At 40.9% G+C, this 25,151-nt stretch overlaps 1 protein-coding gene across 2 annotated transcripts in view; it reads right to left on the reverse strand.

Moving 5' to 3' along the window:
• The window catches only part of TANC2 (tetratricopeptide repeat, ankyrin repeat and coiled-coil containing 2), a 198,873-nt gene extending 174,130 nt beyond the window's left edge, over nt 1-24,743 (reverse strand). For both annotated transcript variants that reach the window (XM_066627174.1, XM_066627173.1), the window contains exon 1: nt 24,568-24,743. In XM_066627174.1, coding sequence (XP_066483271.1) covers nt 24,568-24,676 — 109 coding nt within the window. In that variant the 5' untranslated portion in view covers nt 24,677-24,743. The remainder of the gene's footprint in view (nt 1-24,567) is intronic.
• Between the last annotated feature and the right edge of the window lie 408 nt (nt 24,744-25,151).

Raw genomic sequence — 25,151 nt, forward strand, 5'->3', positions numbered from 1 at the left:
CTGTATGTATGCAAGGATAGTAAGCAAGATCATTCACTTGAAACCTAAGACTGCAGTCCTAATGACCTTTATTTTAGAAGCCCCACTGAACAAACAAGGACATACATCAAAACAAATGTGTGTAAGATTGTGCTGTAAATGTCCAGAACTTTCCAGAAGCAAATAGTCACTACTGGGCAAACTAGCATTTATCCATGAGATAAAAAGCAAGAGCTGATGCTGTAGTGTAGAGTCATGAATATTCATAGCTCAAGAACTGAACATACTGAAGAGCATAAAAATAGGAGTACAAAATCTATACAGGCTCAGAGAATGATCCTGGAGACATAAAAGATAGCATCTCCTATGTTCTGTTGTGACTTGCGACTCCCTTGGTCCAGAAGGAAACTCACAATAATTAATACATTACATGACATTGTGCCATTGATTGTTTAATCTCAGAAGTCCAATATCTCTCCATCATTCTTGATTTTACACAGAAAACCAATCTTATGTCAGTAAGTTCAAGAGGTGGCCAAGACTAACACATTTGTTTGTATTACAATTAAACTTCCTTCTGACAGTCAGCCTGCCTATGTAAAACACCTTGAGTCTACAAGACTATGTACTACGTAAAATGCTTTGAGTCTATCTATAAGATTCAAGCCTAAGAGTAAGAAGGTATATAAATACTGTAATAATGAACAAATTTTTTAAAAGGTACGCTATAAGTTTTTATTACTCATTTTTACCCACCTTTCAAAAGGAGACCAAAGCCAACATTCAGTGAAACTGAAATTACAGCCAAGGATTCTGTCCAAGGAAACAGGCAGGGAACAGTAAAAGGCTAGAGGGAAAGCAACTTGATCTGAGAAATGCAAAGCAAGAGCTTCAGTGTACAGACAGGTACAGTACACTGTTCAGGTAAAAGCCTGCATCTGATCTGGAAGATCATAACACCAAGTACAGTCACCAATGGTGGATGGGGGGGGGGGCATTAATACATAAAATTACAAGTAATTCCGTTTTTTGATTGGGAAGATTTTTTTTTGGTGCTTGCTGGAAATTGAGGGGTGAAAGTTCAAACCCCCTCAGTCCCAGCACAGTTTTACATGTGTTACTTGTTACCGTACTGTAGAATAAAATACAATTACCAATAAATACTTCTGTATAAGTCAATTCATAGATAAGTTGAGGGCAAGTTTGGATCCCAAAATGCATGAGTTTGGGGGAGGTTTTGGCCAATGTGGAGGCAATTCCAGCAGGGCTACGCCACTGGAAGTTCCATTCAATACAGGCTTCCTTCCCAACTTGATGCTGTTGCAATGGAATGGAATGGAGCGTTCCATTCCATACAGGCATATTCCCTCCCTGCAACCTATTGAGGCTGGTGTTGCTGCAAATAAGCTCTGTGCAGCTCAGAACACATAGCTAGTTGCCTCTGTCATGGCCCTCTTAGGGGCTTCTTTCACCTCTTAGGGGCAGGAGGTCCACTGGGCTCCTCACTTCGTCTTTTGCACTTGCCCTTTACCTGAAGTTGCTCTAAAAGAGCAAGTTCATGACCAGATCTACCATATACACTTATGCATAAGTTGACCCAGGTTTTTAGGAACAATTGTAAACCTAAGTTTTTATACACAAGTACATTTTGTCACAAAACACTCTTTGCATTACTCTATGGTACAATCAAGGGTTCTCTTCCTCTTCTGCTAACAAAGAATTGCAATAGTTACTAAAGTGACCATTTAACTGTTAAAATAGCTGTACAATCCACTCTTCAGAACACCAAACATATAGAAACTAGCTTGTTATATGCAATCATTTAACTGTCTATTTGAAAGAGGCAACAAAATGTTGTGAATTGGTTTTTAGTTGTTGTTCAACTTACAGTTGTTTTAAATCTTTATGGACTAAGAAGTGCACACTATATAAGAGCTCTTCGATAGAACACAGAAATGGAGCATTCATTGAGACTCTGCCAACCCAGCCAATTGGGAATACCAATTTATCCCAACATTTCTTCTCTAGTATAAGAGTTATTAAAAAGAACAAAACAGAAAAAAATATTATAGGGGAATCAAGGTGTAGTGTTCCGTTTCAAACTATTACCAATCATAAATAAAACAGATTAAAGCTCATCACATGGTCTAAATAACTGTTACAATTTTGAAATAGAGGGGACTTTTTGCTCCCAAAATTCTTTTAGAGTAGCTGGTAGAGTAGATCTTGCATCTCATAGACTTTGTTCTGGTCTCCAACATTCAAGAGCCACAAAGCCCCAAGCAAAGCCAGATGTTTCAATCAAATCACAGCTGTAAAAAATTTGTTGCATCAACTTTTTTAAAGCTATAGAACATAATCTAGACAATACAGTTCACAACCCCCAGAATTAAATGATAAGTATCAGAAAAACTTTGATTAGCTCTCCTATGTTGCAATGGGCCATTCAAACTTCAAAGTAAGTGCTAGGGGCCTGGAATCAGACTGACCATATAGTACTTTGTTGGGGGGGGGGGAGTGGCAAATCTCTTTCCTTGTGCCATTTTACCAATTTCAGGGCGCAATCCTAACCCCTTATGTCAGTGCTTCCCAGCACTGACATAAGGGCAATGCAGCTCTGAGGTAAGGAAACAAACATTCCCTTACTTTGAGGAGGCCTCTGTGAGTGGCACCCAACTGCAGGATGCAGCACACGTCCCATAGGCCGGTGCTGGAAAGCACTTAGGAAAGGGTTAGGATTAGGTTAGGATTGTGCCCTAAATGTATTTCCCCCCAAAGCTGCTAAATGCCATGTAGGGTTTACATCTGTTTACATGTAGGGTTTACATGTAGGGTTTACATCTGTTACAGATGTTACAATACATCTGTATGGTATTTTTACATTATAGGCACTGAAAATGCCTACATAAAGATAAGTTAAAGGCTTTAATGTTCTTGTTCATAAAACAAGCATAAGAATAGCAATGACATTTTCCCCAACAGTGCTCTCTCTCATCAAGATTCACACCAACTGTATTCTTTGAAATCAGTTGTCTACAGTATGTTCCCCTTAAAAAATATTTCTTGAAGTCCTTTTATAAAGAGAAGGCACAAGAGTTTCTAGCACCATGAAGATGAAGACAAGCAGTTAAGAATTGAAGGTTTATTCCTGTTCCTTTGTGCCATGATGCAATCTCTTTCATATCCCCTTCATAAAATCACACACCCTATATGTTCATCTAGCATTACTCTGCCCACAGTAGACTATTTTTGTGTTTTATGCCTCTCTCCATTTCCACCCCCAACAATTCTCTGAGGACTCTGGGTTGCTTGGCAAAGGAACTGGCTACATTCCAAACTTTTACAGGGACAGCTAAGACACCCTGCGGTCCTTTTCTTCTAGACAGCATTATAGGCTCATCTTTCCTATGAAGAACAGAAAGTGCCCAGCCTGTCTTCAATTATGATATCCTGATTCAACCTGCCAAAGCAGCCAGCTAACTCTCTGGTCTGTTAGGTCTGGGTCTGTTATCAGAAGGGCTGCTTCTGTGGTTTAGCGTATTTACCACCAGCCAGTCCCATTCATCTGCAGCACCTTCTGCCCCCTCCCTCTGTGGGAAGAGCCTGGAACCTGGATTGTGTCACTTAATGCCAGGGACAAGAAAAGACTGCCTTTCCTCCTCACCAACATGATACTAACAACATTGTACCCTTGAACAGATTTTAACTATGGGCCTGCACTGTATCCAGTGCAAGTCTGGGGCCGACTGTGGCTCAGCCAGGGGAAACTTTTCCTCTTACTCCAGGGAGAGCCAAAGCAGTCCCAGGTCTACTCAGATCTGCACCACCTCAGGAGGTGGTGCAGATCCAGGTAGAGCGGAGCGTCCCTGAGCACGTCTGTGCTGCCAGGGGGCTAGGATCTGGCATAACTGCCTGGTTCTGGCCCTGTGTCCTGCTCCCCTCCTGTCTGCCCGTCCCTGGGAACACTTGCCATCCACCCTCCCCCTGCCCCAGAACACCTCCCTCCTGCCTCCTCCCCACCCTCCCAACCCCTGCATTGGCCAAGCTCAATCAATGCAACTTTACCATGCCAGACCTGGATCTGGTGTGGGGAGGCTAGTACAACTCCTTGCATTGGCCTCCCTGACTCTTAAGTCGATGCAAATGTGCTTTACAGCATGTTTGCAACACCCCCGGGTTGGTGCAAGTGACTTGCACTGGCCTAACCTGGGTGTTAAGATTGCACCCAAAGTTGGATAGACATAATATTATTATGAGATGCAGTATAGCAATACAATTATTATTTACACAACACTATCTATGAACATGGCATTTTTGAACAAATGAGAGAGCAGGTCCCTGCCCTAAGAGGCTCACAATCTAGAAATACAAAACATAAAACAATTCAAAAGCCATGTGGATCCAGCTTATTTTCCTATCAGACACTGCAAACTGGACTTCAAACCTTATTCACAGAGACAGTAGAAATTAAACCAACAAAAGCATTCCATTTCAAAAAAATTACCATGATATTTGTATCCTGTCCTTCTAAGGAGCTGAAGAAAGCATAAAAGTGTAATTTTATTCTTACAAAAACTGAATCTGATAGGAAAGACAAAAACTGCCCCTAGGGTTCCACAGAGAATCCACTGTAGTGAAAAAGAATGCAAACTCGGGTTCTTGGGTCAAATCTACTACAGATGTGCTCTCACTTTTAGTTTCTACAAATTCTAGGGTATAAATTGACTGATATATAATTTCTAGATTTTGTCTTCATAGGTAATTCACTGCCACAGTGGCAAAACTCACTTCTGCATCTGAAAGGTCATATTGCCAATTTGGCAATAGTGGTACAAAGTAGTACATGTGGTACGAATTCCTATTCTTGCTGATTCTTCAGCTCTCACCAGGGTCAGTTGTGTTACAATTGTGTTACTAATTTCAGTAACACAAACAACTATCAGTCAAGGAGATCAATCAATAACATTTCAATCATGTTAGTCATGCTGGATTTAAAGATGGCTGCTTAGAATTTAAAGATTTTTTTTCATTGCTAGATACCTGATAAAATTTCTACAATGACTCTGATATGATATGGTCTATCCATGATGTGAAAACTTCCCCTGGATGATTAAAAGAAAGACTTGCCCTTATGGCAAATGCTGCAATGGAGGGTATCGTCTGAGACCAGTGAAGCACAAGAGGTAAACTTGGAATGAACTCGGAAAATTCTTACTAGGGATATGTTATGCAGAAAAGTTCTATTACACTAATAAGAATTACACTAATTATTAATTACACTAATAAGAAAAGAAAGAAAATACACACCACCTGTATTTAACAAAATGATTTTAGCAATGATGACCTGTAAAAAGTATTGAAACCACTCATCCATAATACGGGCAGTAATAAACGTTAACTCTATACTTGGCTGTTCAACAGATGTCAGCAGAATTATGAGTAGTTATACTCATAGATCATACTGAGCTCTGAAAAAGAATGGCGAAAGCAGACTCCAGTGTAGTGTCATTACGAATCATAGATCCAAAGCACTGCAGGCATGCACCCATAAGTCGATCTCACAGATAAGTCATGGCAGGTTTTAAGCCAAAATCATGACATTTTCTATGACCCTTGGATAAGTTGGGGGGGGGGTAAAATTACAGGGTGTGTCTGATTATAGTTTTATCTGATATTACCGAAGGCCAGATCCTGAAAAATAACCTACCAGTAATTGTTACCTAAGAACTGTGCAGTCTCTGATTAATTAGAAATAAAGTAAAAGATCATAAAATACATTTTTATTCTTTAACTTTTTTAATTCTGGTCTTCATAACCTTTTTGTAAACGATAACAGAGTAAGTGCACCGTAAACAACATACCAGTAGAACAGTGGTTCCCAACCTGGGGGACATGTACCCCCAGGGGCACTCGACAGAACCTTTAGGGGTAATTGAAAAAGAACTGAATAATGGCAGAAAAAGGCAGGTAGTGCTCCAGAATACCTTGCAGGACCAGCAAGGTAGGAAGGGAGGTAGCTAGTTGGTTGTGAAAAGCCCCACCAATAACCTGTTTTTGGTCATCAATTCATGTATGAATCAGTGATTGAAAACCAGCACAGTAAAAAAGCTGAAACATAATATGGAAAGTGATCAATCACCCAGAATTTCTCAGGACACTTCTGGTGCAAAACAGTGTAAAGGCATAGTCTTCAGTTCTTTAAACAGATAAAAAGAGAAAATACTGTGATGAATACATGAAGTATGGGTTTTCGTACAGAGGAGATGAGGGCTTATATTATTCAGACATTTTGCTAATATGGGGTACAATTTAAGGAAATTGGCTGCCAAGCGATATGCAAGTGAAAAAGGTTGGGAACCACTGCAGGAGAACCATGAATCAAATCCTTCTTTAAGATGCCTGGTGTGTTAAGCCAGAGGCTCTACATATAACATACAACAAATAACACATAACTGGGAGTGTACAATTCAATTCACAGCAGAGAGAAAAGCAACAAAGAATAGTGAACAGGTGCAGCTGCACATAGTTTCAACCCTATTTACTCAGAAGTAAACTCATTGCTTTCCATGGATGTTATTCTTAAGTAATGGTGCACTGAATTGTAGCCCAGGACTTTGTTTAAAATGAAAATGAGGATTACATCCTGGTGAAACAGCCTCTGCAAAAATGCAAGCATTTGTAACATGGAACAAAGCTGCAGTAGAATTTGCAAAATGGAATGGTTTGCTTAATTTAAATTGCAAACTTTAGTCCAGTGTTTCTCAAACTGTGGGTCGGGACCCTCTAGGTGGGTCCCCATTCTTTTCAATATTTTATTTTTAATATATTAGACTATGCTAAATATCTATGCAATAAACTCACTCTCTGGGTTACTTCGCAAGGCATCTTAGGCCCCGAGCAATCTGGCTTCTGTCGGGGCAAATCAACTTTGGATAATTGCCTGATCCTGTCTCATTTGGCCTATAAGCAGGTCAGGATATGTAAGGCTCGTCTTTATGTAGCCTTCCTTGATTTGAAAGGTACCTTTGATTCTGTGGATAAGGAGCTTCTTTGGGCCAAGTTGGAAGACATGGGGATTGATAAAAGATTACTGCTGCTGATTAGGTCCCTCCATCTAAATACCTCGTGCAGGGTTAGATGCTCCTGGAGGGGGAAATCTAACTCACTCCATCATCACTAACAAAGGGGTCAAACAGGGCTGTGTCTTGGCCCCCATGCTTTTCAATCTATTTCTAAATGATCTTGCCCCTTCCCTGAAGGAAGTAGATGGCCATTGTCCAAAGCATGGCGCAAGCCAAGTGCCGCTACTTCTGTACGCGGATGATGCAGTACTGATATCTCGTACTAGGATTGGCCTGAAACGTCTGCTCAGTCGCACCACAGAGTATTTTTTGACCAACAAATTGCAGATCAATTATGCTAAATCTAAGATAATGATATTTGCTAACAGATGGAAAGCTTTTAAGTGGTCTTGTAATGGCAACAAAATGGAACAGGTTAAGCATTTCAAGTACCTGGGTATCAACTTCCATTACAGACTCACTTGGGCTTTTCATCGCAAGGCAGTGCAGAACGCATCCAAACTAGCTTCCTCAGCCATTTCCCATTTCTTTTTCACCTGCGGCAATGGTTATGTTCCGGCCGCTTTGGAGGCGTTTAAGGGAAAGGTTCTTTCCCAGGTTCTTTATGGCTCTCCTGTCTGGTATAAGGCTATTAACCAACCACTAGAACGCATCCAAGCCTCCTTTTTACGGAAGATTTTGGGCTTACCCAGGTGTGTTCCCTACTCAGTCCTGTGTCTCGAGGTGGGGTTAATTCGACTAAGGACTACTGTATGGTTAAGACTTCTGAAATTTTGGTTTAGGATTTTATTTAACCCCACCTCTTCTGATCTAATGCATCAATTATTATCGGATCCAGTCCTGCCTATAGAGATCACTGATCTTCTAACTAAAATTAAGTCAATAGGGCTGGACACTGCAGAGTTAGGCATGATTGGTTGTGATGCAGCTTACAGAATTGTCAAAGGAAGAATTCTGGATATCGAACAACAAGAGCTGTTTAGTGCCGCCAGAACCACTTGTACTCCACTCCACCTTCATATTCCAGTCAGTTTTGGGAAACCGCCTCCTTCTTTTACCACCTGGTGTGCCCACAGGCCCGGAGAGCTTTCACACTGGCAAGGTGTAACGCTCTTCCATCAGCCTTGTTAACAGGCAGGTTCAGCGGTATCCCCTACTTAGAGAGGAAATGCAAGTGTGGTAGGGATTGCGTTGAGACTTTAATGCATACCTTTTTTTTACTGCCCACTACATGATGTGTCACGCAAGAAATTTCTAGGTCCATTGTTAGCTAGGATGCAGGGCTGGGAGGATTCAACCATGCTTCAGTCTTTCCTTTCCACTCCTGATCCTGAGACTCTGGATAATGTTGCTTCCTTTTTATCTGGGGTAATAGCCAGGCAGAGCCCTGGGACTCTGGGCAGCGACTGATGTTTATGCTTATGTTGTGTTGTGTTGTCTTTGTATATTCCTGTTTTGTTCTGTTCTTTCTCTGTATTTTATGCCAATAAAGGTCTTACTGAACTGAACTTGATGCTTCTATGGTATGTGACTACAATTGGGGAAATGTTACAGATTTGTACTTTTAACAAGCTACTACATATATTCTTTTAACAATAATAGTAAAAGGGACTTACTCCTGGGTAAGTGTGGGTTGCATTGCAGCCTAGGATTGTTAAAAAGTTTCCTGCTTGATGATGTCACTTCCGGTCATGACATCACTTCCAGTGGGTCCTGACAGATTCTCATTCTAAAAAGTGGATCCCAGTGCTCTTTTCTGAGAAGTAGAATAAAAGGTTAACTTTGGCTAGACTTTCTCAGGAAGGTTACCATGGAGATTAAAGGCCTCTAAGGATCTCTGCAGTGCTTCTCTGGTGTCTGCCTCTTGGAAAGCAACTTCTCCAGAGCTGCTTCAAAAACCCTGTCCCCAGAGCAACCTTGGAGATAAGGCAAGGTGATTATCTAAGCTTGATTTATTGGCAGAAATTTCTCACCCTATAGGTGAGCATCTATGGTATATCTTGAAGAGAAACTGCAATCGTAGCACTATTGAGTCTGAACCAGTGGCGTTCCTGGGGGTCCCCGCGCCCAGGGCAACCCCCAGAATTCCACCCCCCACACCCCGTTTTGCCCCCTTCTCCGCCCCCCGCGCACATGACCCAGAAGTAATTGCATTGATGTCATCTTTGCTCCGATTACTTCCACGCATCTGCCTCCTCAGTTCCCCCTTTGAAAACAAGGGGGAACGGAGGAGGCAGCCGAGGCCCCCACGGAGACTTCCGTGCCGCGGGGGTCTCCATGGCAGCAGTTTGGGGATGCTCCCAGTGGAAGCATGCACGGAAGCTGCATGGAAGGCTCCGTGGGGGCCGGGAGGGGCGCACACCGCTTCCGCTCCGCCACTGAGGGACGCCCTCAGAGGCGGAGCAGAGCAACCCGGCCGGAAAGCGGCGCGCGTTACCTCCAAAGTCAGAGGGGGCGCGCGCCGCTTCCGCTCCACTTCTGAGGGACGCCCTCAGAGGCAGAACAGGGGCGCCCAGGAGCGATCCTGGGAGGCAGCTGGATGCTGCCTCCGAGGCAGCGTCTCGGCGCCGACTGCACCGCCCCCTCCCCTCCTCCTTTATAGGAGGAGACAAGATGGGTGCCCTAGAGCGTAAGTGCCTCTCCAGGGCACCTGTCTCCTATCCCCTTATAAAGGAGGAGAGAGGAGGGGCGGCTCAGCTGGCACCTAGGCGCTGACGGAGAGGCAGCAAGCTGCCTCTCTGCAGCGCTCCTGGGCTCTCCTCCTGGTGGGGGCGGGGCGAGGAAACCCGCCAGAGAAGCGGTTGGCCCTCTGGATGGTGAGGGAGGGAAAGGGGAGATAAAAGGAGACTTAGAGATGGCAGAGAAATTAAATGAGTTCATGGAATTAAAAATCTGTCTTCACGGCAGAAGACCTCGGGCAGATACCGCTGCCCAAACGGCCCCTCCTGACGAAGGAATTAAGTCAGATAGAGGTTAAAAGAGAAGATGTTTCAGACCTCATTGATAAATTAAAGATCAATAAGTCACCAGGCCCTGATGGCATCCACCCAAGAGTTATTAAGGAATTGAAGAATGAAGTTGCTGATCTCTTGACTAAGGTATGCAACTTGTCCCTCAAAACGGCCACGGTGCCAAAAGATTGGAGGATAGCAAATGCCACGCCTATCTTTAAAAAGGGAAAGAGGGGGGACCCGGGAAACTACAGGCCGGTCAGCCTAACATCTATACTGGGTAAGATGGTGGAATGCCTCATCAAAGATAGAAACTCAAAACACACAGACGAACAGGCCTTGCTGAGGGAGAATCAGCATGGCTTCTGTAAGGGTAAGTCTTGCCTCACGAACCTCTTAGAATTCTTTGAAAAGCTCAACAGGCATGTGGATGAGGGAGAAACCGTAGACATTATATATCTGGACTTTCAGAAGGCGTTTGACACAGTCCCTCACCAAAGGCTATTGAAAAAACTCCACAGTCAGGGAATTAGAGGACAGGTCCTCTCATGGATTAAGAACTGGTTGAAGACCAGGAAACAGAGAGTGGGTGTCAATGGGCAATTTTCACAGTGGAGAGAGGTGAAAAGCGGTGTGCCCCAAGGATCTGTCCTGAGACCGGTGCTTTTCAACCTCTTCATAAATGACCTGGAGACAGGGTTGAGCAGTGAGGTGGGAAAGTTTGCAGACGACACCAAACTTTTCCAAGTGGTGAAGACCAGAAGTGATTGTGAGGAGATCCAGAAGGATCTCTCCAGACTGGTGGAATGGGCAGCAAAATGGCAGATGTGCTTCAATGTCAGTAAGTGAAAGGTCATGCACATTGGGGCAAAAAATCAAAACTTTAGATATAGGCTGATGGGTTCTGAGCTGTCTGTGACAGATCAGGAGAGAGATCTTGGGATGGTGGTGGACAGGTCAATTAAAGTGTCGACCCAGTGTGTGGTGGCAGTAAAGAAGGCCAATTCTATGCTTGGGATCACTAGAAAAGGTATTGAGAACAAAACCGTTTAATTTTTAATTAAAATTAACTTAATTAGCATGAACCCGGCCTAATATTATAATGCCGTTGTACAAATCGATGGTAAGGCCACACCTGGAGTATTGTGTCCAGTTCTGGTCGCCGCATCTCAAAAAAGACAGTGGAAATGGAAAAGGTGCAAAAGAGAGCGACTAAGATGATGACTGCTCTAGGGCACCTTCCTTATGAGGAAAGGCTACAGCGTTTGGGCCTCTTCAGCCTAGAAAAGAGGCGCCTGAGGGGGGACATGATTGAGACATACAAAATTATGCAGGGGATGGACAGAGTGGATAGAGAGATGCTCTTTACACTCTCACATAACACCAGAACCAGGGGACATCCACTAAAATTGAGTGTTGGGAGAGTTAGGACAGACAAAAGAAAATATTTCTTTACTCAGTGTGTGGTTGGTCTGTGGAACTCCATCTGGCCTGGAAGCCTTTAAAAGGGGATTGGACAAGTTTCTGGAGGAAAAATTCATTACGGGTTACAAGCCATGATGTGCATGTGCAGCCTCCTGATTTTAGAAATGGGCTATGTCAGAATGCCAGATGCAAGGGAGGGCACCAGAATGAGGTCTCTTGTTATCTGGTGTGCTCCCTGGGGCATTTGGTGGACCGCTGTGAGATACAGGAAGCTGGACTAGATGGGCCTGTGGCCTGATCCAGTGGGGCTGTTCTTATGTCAACAAGTTAGATCAAGTTTTGGAACTTATGAAAAACTCCCAGGAGCAAACTCAGAACTATCAAGTTCAGATATCGAATCAGCTGAATTTGCAAATGCAAGAGCTGAAAAAACTCATTGGAGCTGTTCAGGGGGTTCAGGACAATCTTTCTGCTCTTCAGACTAAGGTAAACACAATGGAAACTAAAATTAATGCTTTAGAGGATCAAGTTAATCATCAGGGAACTGCTATGCACGCTTCTCACTCTCTTATAAACGCCAGTGTATCCCTGCTGGAAACTAATGCTACGGCACGCAACATACGTGTACTGGGCGTTCCAGACTCTCAGATCTTTGCTGGAGGGCCTAGGGAGGCTATAGTCTCAATGGAGAAATTCCTTCGTCCGTTGTTGAAAATACCAGATGACCTTGAGCTCTTCATAGAGAGAGTCTATTCAATTCCACGTTGGGCAACCAAGGCTGTGGCAACTCAGTCTTCTACTAAAATATGGATTGTGCAATTTCTGCGACCATCTATGCGCAACCATATTCTATCTGTTCCTAGGCAAATGGGCAACCTGGAATGTCAACAAAGTCATATTATGCTCTTCCCTGATCTGCTGCCTGAAGTTGCTCAGCAAAGATACAAATTCAGGAAAGCCCATCTCATGGCAAGAGACCTCAAGATAAAATATTTCACAAAATACCCTGCAACTCTCTGCATTGAAACCTAAGATGGCATCAAGAAGTTCATAATCCAAAATCAGCTGAATCCTTCCTTGCTGGTCTACTTCAGGATATGCAAAAAGATAACAATCCTGAGGGAGCAATCCTATGCAATGCAGCTCTGAGGTAAGGGAACATTTCCTTACTTTGAGGAGGCCTCCGTGAGTGCCACCCAACTGCAGGATGCAACACACGTCCCATTGGCACTGCTATGCCAGTGCTGGAAAGCACTGACATAAGGGGTTAAGATTGTGCCCTGAGTCTCTTCCATGATGAGCCACTGGAGAATTTTTTTTCTCCTTTTTACCCCCATTATTTGGAACTTAGCACTACTGTCGCATTACTGCTGTTGTGTTCATTTTTTTTAATCTCTTTTTATGCTGTCAATAATTTTCTGGGCAATTTGCCAAGAAGACACTTGAATCCTGAAGGCCATAGACCTTTTTTCCCTTTCTTTTCTTTTTCTCCCTTTACTCATGCTAGCTTTTATATTTTCTTAATTTTTTTGCAGGTAGATGACCATTCAAGGTAGTTGGTTTAGAGCACAACAAAACACGCAGCATGTAACAACCTAATTTGTTTTTTCAGATTACATTATTAGCAGTTTTTATTTTTTATTCTTGTTAAGTAGTCCTCATACTTACCCCTTTTGAAGATATGTCCAACAGAGGTAATGCCACCTGTGCATGCCTGTACAGATGCCTCACACAGAAGACTTCTACATTAGTTTTTTCTTTTTTCATATTGGGTGGTGGTGTATTATTGGGTTTTATTTTTATTTTTTTTATACACACAGGGGTTTTTTCTTTTTGTTATATTTTTAATATGAAGTTTATTATAGCAATCAGAGTAATTTGCAGGTTCTTTTTTTTTGAATAGTATATTTTCATGCAGGCTTAGATATTAACTTTGTATGTACCAATATGAATGAGGGCAATTTTTTAAAATTATTATTATACAATAATACTAGGGGCAACTCCAAGATAGAGTATATCAATAATATTTTAATACTTAGGTATGTTTACACCCCTGGGGGCTGGGAGATGAATAGGCCCTCAGTTTGGCTGTACTGCTCGTAAGAGGCGACTAAACAGCCACCGGGTAGATGGGACTCGATAGCCTGGGAAGGCAGCTCATCTGAGAGAAGGAAAACTCTGATCCCAAACCTCCACTGCCTTGTGGCTACATCCAGTTATGGAAAAGGCTTCAGGAGTCAACCTCGAGGCAAAATCCGGAGCTGGAGTCCCTGAGGCAGTTCATGGCTGAACACAGTCACGTTCTTTTGTGAACTTTTTGTTGAAAAGCGGTATATAAATACTGTTGTTGTTGTTGTTCTGGCAACTCCTGCAGTCTATCCTCCATATCTACTTTACCAGGCTTCGTGCTCTGGAGAGGACATTCTGTTCCAGAGCCACCATTCAGAGCGCAATACCATAGTCTTCCTAGACTGAAGGATACCAATGAGGTATGTGTAGAATGATTTCATGGAACGTGAAGGGCATTAGAGATATACATAAATGTCAGAAAGTACTTTCCAGGCTTGGGGAAATGAAACCAGGAATCATGTTACTCCAAGAGACACATCTTTCGTCTGGAGTGGAAAACCTCTTAACTCGCAAATGGGTGGGTGAGGCTTATCTTGCAGGTGACTCTACAAGCTCAAGAAGTGTAGCTATTTTGATTCATCCATGTGTAACACTTCAAGTCTCTCAGGTCACAGCAGATGCAGAAGGTAGATATATAATATTAGTGGTCAAGTGGAAAGGTGTAAAATTTACTATTATTAATGTATATGGTTTTAATCAAGATAATCCACAGGTGCTTCATAATTGTTTTAGTCACCTGATCAATATAGATTATCATCACGTGATATGTGCTGGAGATTTTAATGAAGTCACAGATCCTTATCTTGACAGAAGCTCCACCTCTTATAGAATAAATACTAAAGTTAGGTCAACACTTAAAATATATATGGAGGATTTAGGTCTGATTGACCCATGGCGTGCATTGCATCCTTTAGATAGGGAATATACATTTGTTTCCCCGGTCCACTATACCTGTTCTAGAACAGATTATTTTTTGGTATCCAAGTCTTTAAGATTACACAAACTGATATTGACCTTGCTGTTTTATCAGACCACTCTCCAGTTTCGATATCCTTCACAATTTCGGGTGAAACTAAGGTATTTAAACCATGGCGTTCAGATATATCCTCCTTAAATGATGAAAGTTTCAAATGTATGATAAATAATGAAACTAGGATTTCTTGAATTTAATGAAGGAAGTGTTTCATCACAAGTTTCTTTGTAGGAGGCATATAAGATAACATTGAGAGGTAAAATTATTTCTTATTCTTCCTATAAGAAAAAATTAAAGGCAATGCAAGAAGAGACATTAAAAAGCAAATTGCAATATCTACTTTGCCAGTTGACTACATCTGATACTTATGCTCAATTACAAAAAGTGAAAATTGAATTGGATGAGAGAATTTCCAAGAAGGTAGAACGTGCAATGATTTGTTTACGTCAGACGTATTGGGAGAGAGGTGAGAGCTCTCGTAAGATTTTATCTCATCGATTAAAGCAGCAAGGTCTTAAACATATTCATATTATGAGGATGGTAATCTTTGTTCTAATCCTAAAGAAATAAATGAACAATTTTTCAAATTCTATTCTAAGTTATATGGATGTGACAGGGAACCTTTGAATGAGGATATAGAATCCTTCTTTCTAGACGTGAAGCTGCCTGGGTTAAATGTGGACCAAAAACAAATCTTGTCTGAACCAATTAAGTTGGAGGAAATTAAAAGTGCAATTTTTTAAGTTGTCTTTAGGAAAAACGCCAGGGACTGACAGATTCCCTGTGGAATGGTACAAGATGTTTTCTGATGTTTTAGTGCCAAGGTTATTTTTATTTTACAATGAGATTTTTGCATCAGGTATATTACCGCCTTCTATCGCAGAAGCCTATATTACACTCATCCCAAAACCAGATAAGGACCACACTGACTGTGATAATTATCGTCCTATATCGTTAATGAATGTGGACGACAAAATTCTATCCATGGCGCTGGCTAGTAGATTGCAGCAAGTTATCAGAACACTTGTACATCCTTATCAGGTTGGATTTAGGGCAGGAGGTCTGGTCTAGAGGGTAGAGCCTCTGTTTGCCTGAAGATAACAGCTGAAGGTCGCCAATTCGAGGCCACCGGCACTGGTGAACAGCGAGACCTTGAAGCAGCTGACAAGCCAAGCCAAGTTTTTCCATCTGCTCTTTCGCCGCCCTTCAAGTGAGATATGAAGGATTGTCAGCTTGCATGGGAGGAAACTGGAGGCCAGAATGTGATACCAGATCATAAAAGGATCCATCTGAAATGTTGTAGTTCTTGAAAGACTTCTCTTCTTCAATTGTAAAAATCCCTATAGGGATTTCTGAGGAGAAATCTGAGGACCATGAAAGGCGGTATATAAACACCTGTATTATTATTATTATTATTATTATTATTATTATTATTATTATTATTATTATTATTATAATATACATGGTCTGAATATATATACATTATTATATAAGCGGCTGATAACCTAAGATTAGCAGTAGATCTGATTACTTTGGAATTATAAAAAAACCCATCAATCTGCTATTATCTCATTGGATGCTGACAAGGCTTTTGACCAGGTTCAATGGCAATTTATTCTATCTAGCCTCACAAAATTTGGAATATCTCAAGAGTTTGTACAATGGGTTCAGATTTTATATTCTCGGCCCACATCACAAATAATAACAAATGGTTGTATATGTCCCAAAATATATTTGGGTGAAGGAACTAGGCAGGGTTCTCCATTCTCTCCTCTAATCTTAGCCTCTTGCCTGTGCAATTAGGCAAAACTCCAGAATTCAAGGAGTTTTGAATTATTGAATTATAAATTCACTATTATTAAATATAATAATAGTGAATTTAAGATTGTTTTGTATGCTGATGGTATATTGTTATTTATTGTAGACCCTCATGTCTATACCTGAATTACTGAAACTCATTAACATTTTTGGCAATATTTCTGGTTACACTATTAATTCGAGGCAAATCCGAAGTATTGCCTCTTGGAGACAGTATTTTGCAAGATATATTTAGTGTATGGAATTTTAGGTAGTGTCCTGAATTTATTAGGTATTTGGGAATTCTTATTCCCAGAGATATCAAGCAGATGATTAAAGTGAATTTTGATAAACTGATACTTGATATCTCATTGGATCTTGATAAATGGGCATCCCTAAATCTGTCTCTATGGGGAAAAGTGAATACTTTAAAAAGGAATATTATTCCTCGTATTATATATGTACTACATGCAATTTTTTTATATCTACCACAAAGTCATTTTAATAAGTTCTATATTTTGTTTAGGAAGTTTTTATGGGGTTCTGCAACACCAAGGATTTCATTAAAACGGATGCAAATGTCACATAAGGAGGGAGGGTTTGGACTTCCCATCCTTAATCTGTACCATTTTGCATACTTGCTATCTTTCTGCAATAGATGGAATAACCAGCAGAGTGAGATAACATCATGGGTGGTGTTAGAAATGTCTGTGTTAGCTCCATTGTGTAAATGGGTAGCATTGGGCTCTAAACATGTTAATAATCAACAAGTACCTGTGACAGTAATCTCAGCTAGGTATATTTGGAATATGATGGCACGGAAGTTTGAATTTGATTCCTATTCCTACTGTAGATTAACGTTATGGATAAATCCAACTTTAGAGATTAATAGGAAATCTTTTATGAAGGAGCTGGACTGATAAGTCAATTTTTACATTAGATCAACTTATTGATCAGGAATTTTTCTCATTTGATAGACTTAGGGCACAATCCTAACCAGGTCTACTCAGAAGTAAGTCCTATTTTGCTCAATGGGGCTTACTCTCAGGAAAGTGTGGTTAGGACTGCAACCTTAGTGAACAGTATCACCTTCCAGAGTTCACTAGCTGGCAATATTTACAGTTGTAACATTTATTAGTTTCTAAATTTGGGTCCCTTTGGGGAGAAGGGCGGGATAAAAATAAAGTTTATTATTATTATTATTATTATTATTATTATTATTATTATTATTATTATTATTATTATTATTATTATTATTATTATTATTATTAAATTTGGTCCCTCTGCATTATCTGCTTCACAAACTCCCCCACTCCTAGACGTACTTATGCAGTCTGTTGATATGCAGAAGCCAGTAATATTTGTTTATAAATGTCTAATGTCATGTGCTAAGTTTGATACACATTTACTTCGAATTAAATGGAACTCTAAATTGGAATGTCCTATCCTGGGTGAGCAATGGGATGTGGCACTTAAGAATATACACGCAAAATCTAGAGATCTTAAATTATGCCTAATACAGCAAAAAATACTCTTTAGAATATATTGGACATCACAGAGGCTACTCCTTAAAGGACTTAGCAAGGAATCTAGATGTTGGAGATGCTAGAGTTTGAATGCTACACTTACACATAGGTTGTGGTCATGTCCTGTTATTGTAAGCTTTTGGGATGAAATAATTAATATTATAAAGATAGTGCTACAGCAACCTTTAATTTTTACGGATATGTATGTAATTTACAATGTATAAACTACATACGGATGTGTATGTAATGTATGTAACCTTGTATGTAATTACATACATACGGATATGTAACATACAAATGTAACCTTCCTTATGAGGAAAGGTTATGGCGTTTGGGCCTCTTCAGCCTAGAAAAGAGACGCCTGGACATGGTTGAGACATACAAAATTATGCAGGGGATGGACAGAGTGGATAGGGAGATGCTCTTTACACTCTCACGTAACACCAGAACCAGGGGACATCCACTAAAATTGAGTGTTGGGAAAGTTAGAAGAGACAGGAGAAAATATTTCTTTACTCAGCGTGTGGTTGGTCTGTGGAACTCCTTGCCACAGGATGTGGTGATGGCATCTGGCCTGGACGCTTTTAAAAGGGGATTGGACAAGTTTCTGGAGGAAAAATCCATTACGGGGTACAAGCCATGATGTGTATGATTTTAGAGATGGGCTATGTCGGAGGGCCGGATGCAAGGGAGGGCACCAGGATGAGGTCTCTTGTTATCTGGTGTGCTCCCTGGGGCATTTGGTGGGCCGCTGTGAGATACAGGAAGCTGGACTAGATGGGCCTATGGTCTGATCCAGTGGAGCTGTTCTTATGTTCTTATGTTAATTCTTAATTATCTACCCGTTATCTGGAGACTCACACCTGGACAATTGAAATGGACTCTCTGTGCCCTCACGGTAGCAAAAATACTTATATTACTTCATTGGAAGGAGAGATGCCCACCTACATATGCCCAACGGACGAACGATATTTTACATTTATCAGTATTCGAGTGAAAGGCCTATTGTCGTCAACTGCGTATGGATTTATTTGAGGATATCTGGAGGCCATTCCTTGACATAATAACAAAAGCCGCATGAAGTGTAGATATGTAGATACTCTGGTCATGTATACGTATAAATATTTTTTCCCTTTTTTTAAAAAAGTAATTCATAAGCACGTATCAATGTTATACTTTCTTTTTCTTTTTCTTTTGTTCTATTTATGTAATACAATAAAATTTAAGAAAATAAAAACAATATGTTTCACAGTCTCGCTTATTTATAACTTCACCTCCATGCACCCACACAGCCATTTTCAACCACTGTGCCATGGCACATTAGTGTGCCATGAATGGTCTGCAGGTGTGCTGTGGGAGCTTGGGGGTGGTGGTAATTTATGAGTAGGGCCACTGAGGGAAGTGAGACCCTCCACCAACAATATGGAGTGCCTTGTCAAGGTAAGTCCAGTTCCAATTCTGAGAGCCTTTTATTCTTGTAATAGTCTTAGGATGCAGTTCTGGCATCATATGGGGCAACTGTCCGCAGAACTCTCTCACTCCAGTCTAGTCCAAGTAGCTACTGACAAGAACACAGTCCTTAATTCAGTTCCCATTCACCAAAACATGAACTCTGAAATGTTATAACCTTAGGAAAACAGGTGGTGCCTCAGTATCCATAAGGGATACCCCCACCCCGCGGATACCAAAAACCATGGATAATGAAATCCAGGGTTTTGACACCTTTAAACCCACCAAAGGTAACTGAAGCTGTGCTCCGGTCGCCTCCAGAAGGTTTTCTGAAGCCCGCAGAAGCTACATGCATCCACCCACAGGCTTCAGAATGGCCCCAGAGCACAAAGAAATGCACTGGTTTCCTTCTGGGAATGAATGTTCCCTTACCCAGAGGAGACCTCCAAGACTGCCCCCCTGCTCTAGCCATTTTGGTATTGCTGCATGGCGGGGGGGGGGGGGTGAGGGAACCACAGAATTGAGCGTTAGAATCTTCATTGCTTTAAGGGCCAGTAAAGATATCAGAATTGGCTCTAATATTTTGCGGACTATGCTCCAGTAATGATAGAGTTGTACTAAAATTGCCACAAGTACATGAGGTACAGTTGGAGATTAAATCACTTCATATTGGGAAAAGAAGATAATACAGAATCTTAAAACAAAATATCTAATCCCCCCCCCCCCCAATAATATAATCCTTGAGATGAAACTGGTTACTGTTTGGGATGCATTTAAAACAGTCACAGACTTCTGTCTGTGTACAGAAATTAGTCACATCTTTAAAAAAGGAGAAAGGGCAGGTAAAAAGATGGCAAAAAGATACATTAAGAAGACAATCTCCCAAGTAGCAAATATTGTTTAAGTGCTGCAAAGTCAAACATTTATTTTATTTGAAATATTTTTGCCTTACCTATTAACTAAAGTTCTCAAGGCAGAATAATTTAAAACATAATAATCTGAAAGTTAGTCCCTCACTGCGCACACTTCCTCTCTCAAGCTAATGGTGCTTGACAGATCTTGACAGCAAACATAAGGGTTACAGGGGCAGGGGGGAGCGGGGGGAGGAAGAGGGAGCAAAGATATTTACGACTCATTCCCTCAACACAATCCTCAGAGTTTCCAGCCACTGTTCTACTGCTAAATTCCTGTATGAAAGCATGTCTTCTTGAAAAATACCTCAACCCAGAAATGGCTGCCAGAATTCCTCGTCAGGCAGGGCTTTATCAGCCAGGCTAAACTGCTGCCACCTCCTGCAGCTTCTTAAATTATCTGATGTATATAATGCAGTAAAAACGCTATTATATTCCAAACAAAAACATGGAAATACACTAGGAAAACTATTAGCAAGATCATTAGCTTCAAATTATCTCATATATTTCTCTGCTTTGAAAAGGAAATTTATTTATGTACATGATTTCTACCCTGTATTTCTTGATATTAATAAGAAAAAGCAATAAAATCAACAAATCATAAAGGTTAATTATAAAAAAAATCAAGATCGGAGTTTAAAAAGCTCTTCCTGTTTAACGAAAGATCTTCGGTTTAAGCCTGAAGAACATCAGATAGGGGGTTAGCCTAATATTCCTCAGGAAGGTATTCCACAGATCTTAATTGGTGGGATTTTTAAAAAAAAATTAAAACTATTTGTAAGTAAAGGTCCAATCCTATCCAACTTTCCAGCTCTGATGTAGCCATGCCACTGGGGTGTGTGCTACATCCTGTGGTGCAAGGCACAGTCACAGAGGCCTCCTCAAGGTAAGAGAATGTTTGTTCCCTTACCTTGGAACTCTATTGCAGTTGTATTAGTGTGGGTAAATTGGATAGGATTGGGCCCTAAGTAAACTAAGTACAAAGCTGTCTGTGGCCAACTTAGGAGAGGCATTCCTCCTCCTCTATCATGCAGGGGAAAATACTTCCTATTAAATGGTCATTTGCAACACTGTCATGTACAACCTAAAATGATGCTTTTTTCTTCGGAAGTATTGTTTATTTATATGCAAATTTATGTAGATTTAACAGATTAATCAATCAGCTTAAACTCCCATGATGAGCACAACAGCTTCTTTAATTGGATGACAGGCCTAATTACTGACAGGACTTTGGTTAGTTGTTAAGTTTGAAAGGGGAAGGGGAAGAATGATACCACAGACACTTGAGCATAAGTTGATCCCACAGATAGGTCGAGGGCAGGTTTGAGAAAAAATCAAGAAATTTTCTATGACCCTTTGATAGGTCAGGGGTTAAACTTAGCTGGGTGCCTGACTATAATTTCATCTGATTTTACCCAAGGCCAGATCTTGAAAAATAACCTACCAGTGACTATTATTTAAGAACTGTAATTTATTAAAAATATGGTAAAAGATCATAAGATACATTTTTATTCATTAACTTGTTAAATTCTGGTCTTCATAACCTTTATTTAAACACTATCAGAGTAAGTGCACTGTAAACAACATACCAGTAGAACCATTAATCAAATCCTTCTTTAAGGTGCCTGGTGTGTTAACCAGAGGCTCTATATATACAACATATAACACATAACTGGGAGTGTGCAATTCAATTCACAGTGGAGAGAATGAGGGAATAACAAGGGGATGAGGGAATCCCCTCATGAGGGGATGAGAATGAGGGAACAACAAGGAATGAGACTGAGCAAGCGCAGCTACATACAGTTGCGACCCATTTTACTCAAAAATAAACCCCATTGCTTTCCGAATGGTTGGCAACCTTCAGTCTCGAAAGACTATAGTATAAGCCTACAGCACCCAGTATTCCCAGGCAGTCTCCCATCCAAGTACTAACCAGGCCTGACCCTGTTTAGCTTCCAAGATCAGACAAGATTCTTGGGCATGTGCAGGGTAACAGTTGCTAATCCATGGGTGTTATTTTTCAGTAATGGTGCAGTGAATTGTAGCCTTGGACTTTGTTTCAGATGGAAATGAGGATTACATCCTGGTGTTTTAAAAACCAAACCTCTGCCAACCATTTGCAAAATGGGAAAGGTCAGGTGTGATCCTGCTGAAGAGAATCTCCCTTTCTTACTTTTTTCTCAGGATGAGTGAAAATGTTAAACTCTGGCTGCAGCTTGCCCTGGAGTCTGGTTCCCCTGGAGACTAATTGCCCTGTAGCCTGACTGAAAAGGGGAAAGAATCTGAGAGTCACCACTGTTTTTGAAGCAATTAACAAGGTGCTTATGCAGTACTGTGTGCCATTCCACCCTTCTGTGTAATGAAATAGCCTGGAGGGAAGGAGGAGAGAACTTAGCAATGCTCTGCATTCTCCTTTGTGTCCTTTTGCTCTCCTCTGGGCTTCTCTTGAATGCTGAAACATGCCTGAACAGCCCTGATCCCTGAATGACCCATAGATAAGGCAATATGATCTATGCTAGATTTATTGGCAGAAATGATAGGCAATAAATCTCTGGTAATTCTTGGTCTTTCTCATAACCAAACATCTACTGAGATCACTGTCTCAGGCTGAGCAAAGTCGGATACAAAGCTGCAATCCTATACACATTTACCTAGGAGTAATGCATAGATAGTGACCCGTAGATAAGATAGACCCATAGATATGGATAGATAGATAGACCCATAGATATGGGATTGACCCATAGATAAGGCAATATGATCTATGCTGGATTTACTGGCAGAAATTGATTGCCTTCTAGGCAATTAATCTCTGGTAATTCTTGTTCTTTCTCATAACCAAACATCATAACCAAACATCCACTATCATTGAGATCACTGTCTCAGGCTGAGCAAAGTCGGATACAAAGCTGCAATCCTATACACATTTACCTAGGAGTAATGCATAGATAGTGACCCGTAGATAAGATAGACCCATAGATATGGATAGATAGATAGACCCATAGATATGGGAGTGACCCATAGATAAGGCAATATGATCTATGCTGGATTTATTGGCAGAAATTTATTGCCTTATAGGCAATCTCTGGTAATTCTTGTTCTTTCTCATAACCAAACATCATAACCAAACATCCACTATCATTGAGATCACTGTCTCAGGCTGAGCAAAGTCAGATACAAAGCTGCAATCCTATACGCATTTACCTAGGAGTAATCCTCAATAAATTCAGTGATACTTCTGAGTTGAAATACCTAGGATTATGCTCCAAGCCTATTTTTAAAAACTGGCTTCTCCATGGTTTCCTCCATGCCATCTTCCCTTCCTCCAAAGCTATATGGTGATAGGAAAAGAAATTGCCTTCTTCTCTCTTCCCAGCTAGGCTCCTGGTTTATTTTGGGGATACAGTGGGTGGAAAGAAACACCAAATAATATTGCCCCTCCACCACAATGCTAGAGCTGTCTTCAGAAGGAAGCAGAAGGATGATCCCCATTCTCACACTCCCAGGATCCTTGACAGTACTGGCAAGGCGACCCAGAGATTTATGTCCCACCATAATACAGGAAATTCCCTACTTAAGTACAGGTTAGGTTCCGGAGTTCTGCACAAATTGAAACATACTTAAATATTATGTGATGCAAACAAAAAGGTGAATAAGGTTCTGTAGTGGTGGAAAAACAGTATAGAATATTTCTATAAATAAATTCCTATCTCTAACATACACAATAATTCTCTCCCTAGTGAATGTATACTCTGTGGTAAAACTATTTGTTTTGTTGTGTAATGGACAAAATGGGCCTCAGAAACTCAGGGGAGTTGCATTTGTATTAGCTGCATTTTAAAAAGTTATAATTTCCATTTGTATTAATTGGAGTGGAACACAAGAACAGTTCTATTAAGTACTATACTGGCTCTCCTTTACCCACCACTTCTGTGTCTCCAAAATGCAGCGCCTCCCTCCCTTTCAAAAACCAGCACCTCTCTCAGTTCCCAAAATTACGCTTGTGCAAAAATGTCAGAGCAGACAGTCTACAATGGTGCAAAAGCACAATGCAGCTATCTTGAGATGCCCTTAACTACCTGCATTGTCTCTAAGTCAATCAGTTAGTTTTCCCCACAAAGTCAGCCACTTATCAGAAATAAAGAAAAAGCAGTGTATTCAGAATACTCCTAAAACGGATACAGTCTTGATCCAAATAAAACTGAAACCAAATTTATTCTCACCTTACACAACGTTAGACAATACCAATGGCATTTTGTGGAAAGAAACTGTTTAGGGGGTGGGGAAATGAGAGAAACAAGGTTTATTCAGTATTTCAAACCCACCAAACTTCTGTAAGCTCCTTACCAGTTAATTTCTTCATGGGCTGGAGCCGAACACTGATAGACTGATGTGTTAATAATGGGGAGGATGGGAGAGAGCGGGACATGCCTTCCATAATCCGAATGTGCTGCATACCTTCAGGCACTGGGAGTGCTGGGATAGCATACTCTGGTTCAAAAGCACAGTCGTTCTCGGAAGAGCTGCCACCTGAGAAGAATGCAACAATAAAAGATAAAACTATTGGAATAAATTCACAGATAATGTGTTCCCTAAGTCTGCCTGGACCTTTATATGACAACCTAACTGAAGCAGATCAACTCTTAAGAATCAAATTGCTTTCTAGCAATCAAGAATTGAAACTTGCCCTGATTCCAGAGAGCCCCCACTATGCAACTTCAGTACTAGAATTTTTTTATTAACTTGAATTACACTGAACATTAGTTCAACAGTACAAAGTACAAAGACAATCTCCTCCCATACGTTCTTTCCTGTATATGCTATTAGTTAACTCGGGCCTTGTGCCAGGTTCTTTTCCTACAGAAATGCAACAAACATCCAACAAGGAAATGGTTTTTTGGGTGGTGGCACCACCCTATCAAATGTCCTTC

Source organism: Tiliqua scincoides, chromosome 5, assembly GCF_035046505.1.
Source record: "Tiliqua scincoides isolate rTilSci1 chromosome 5, rTilSci1.hap2, whole genome shotgun sequence".
Lineage (NCBI taxonomy): Eukaryota > Metazoa > Chordata > Lepidosauria > Squamata > Scincidae > Tiliqua > Tiliqua scincoides.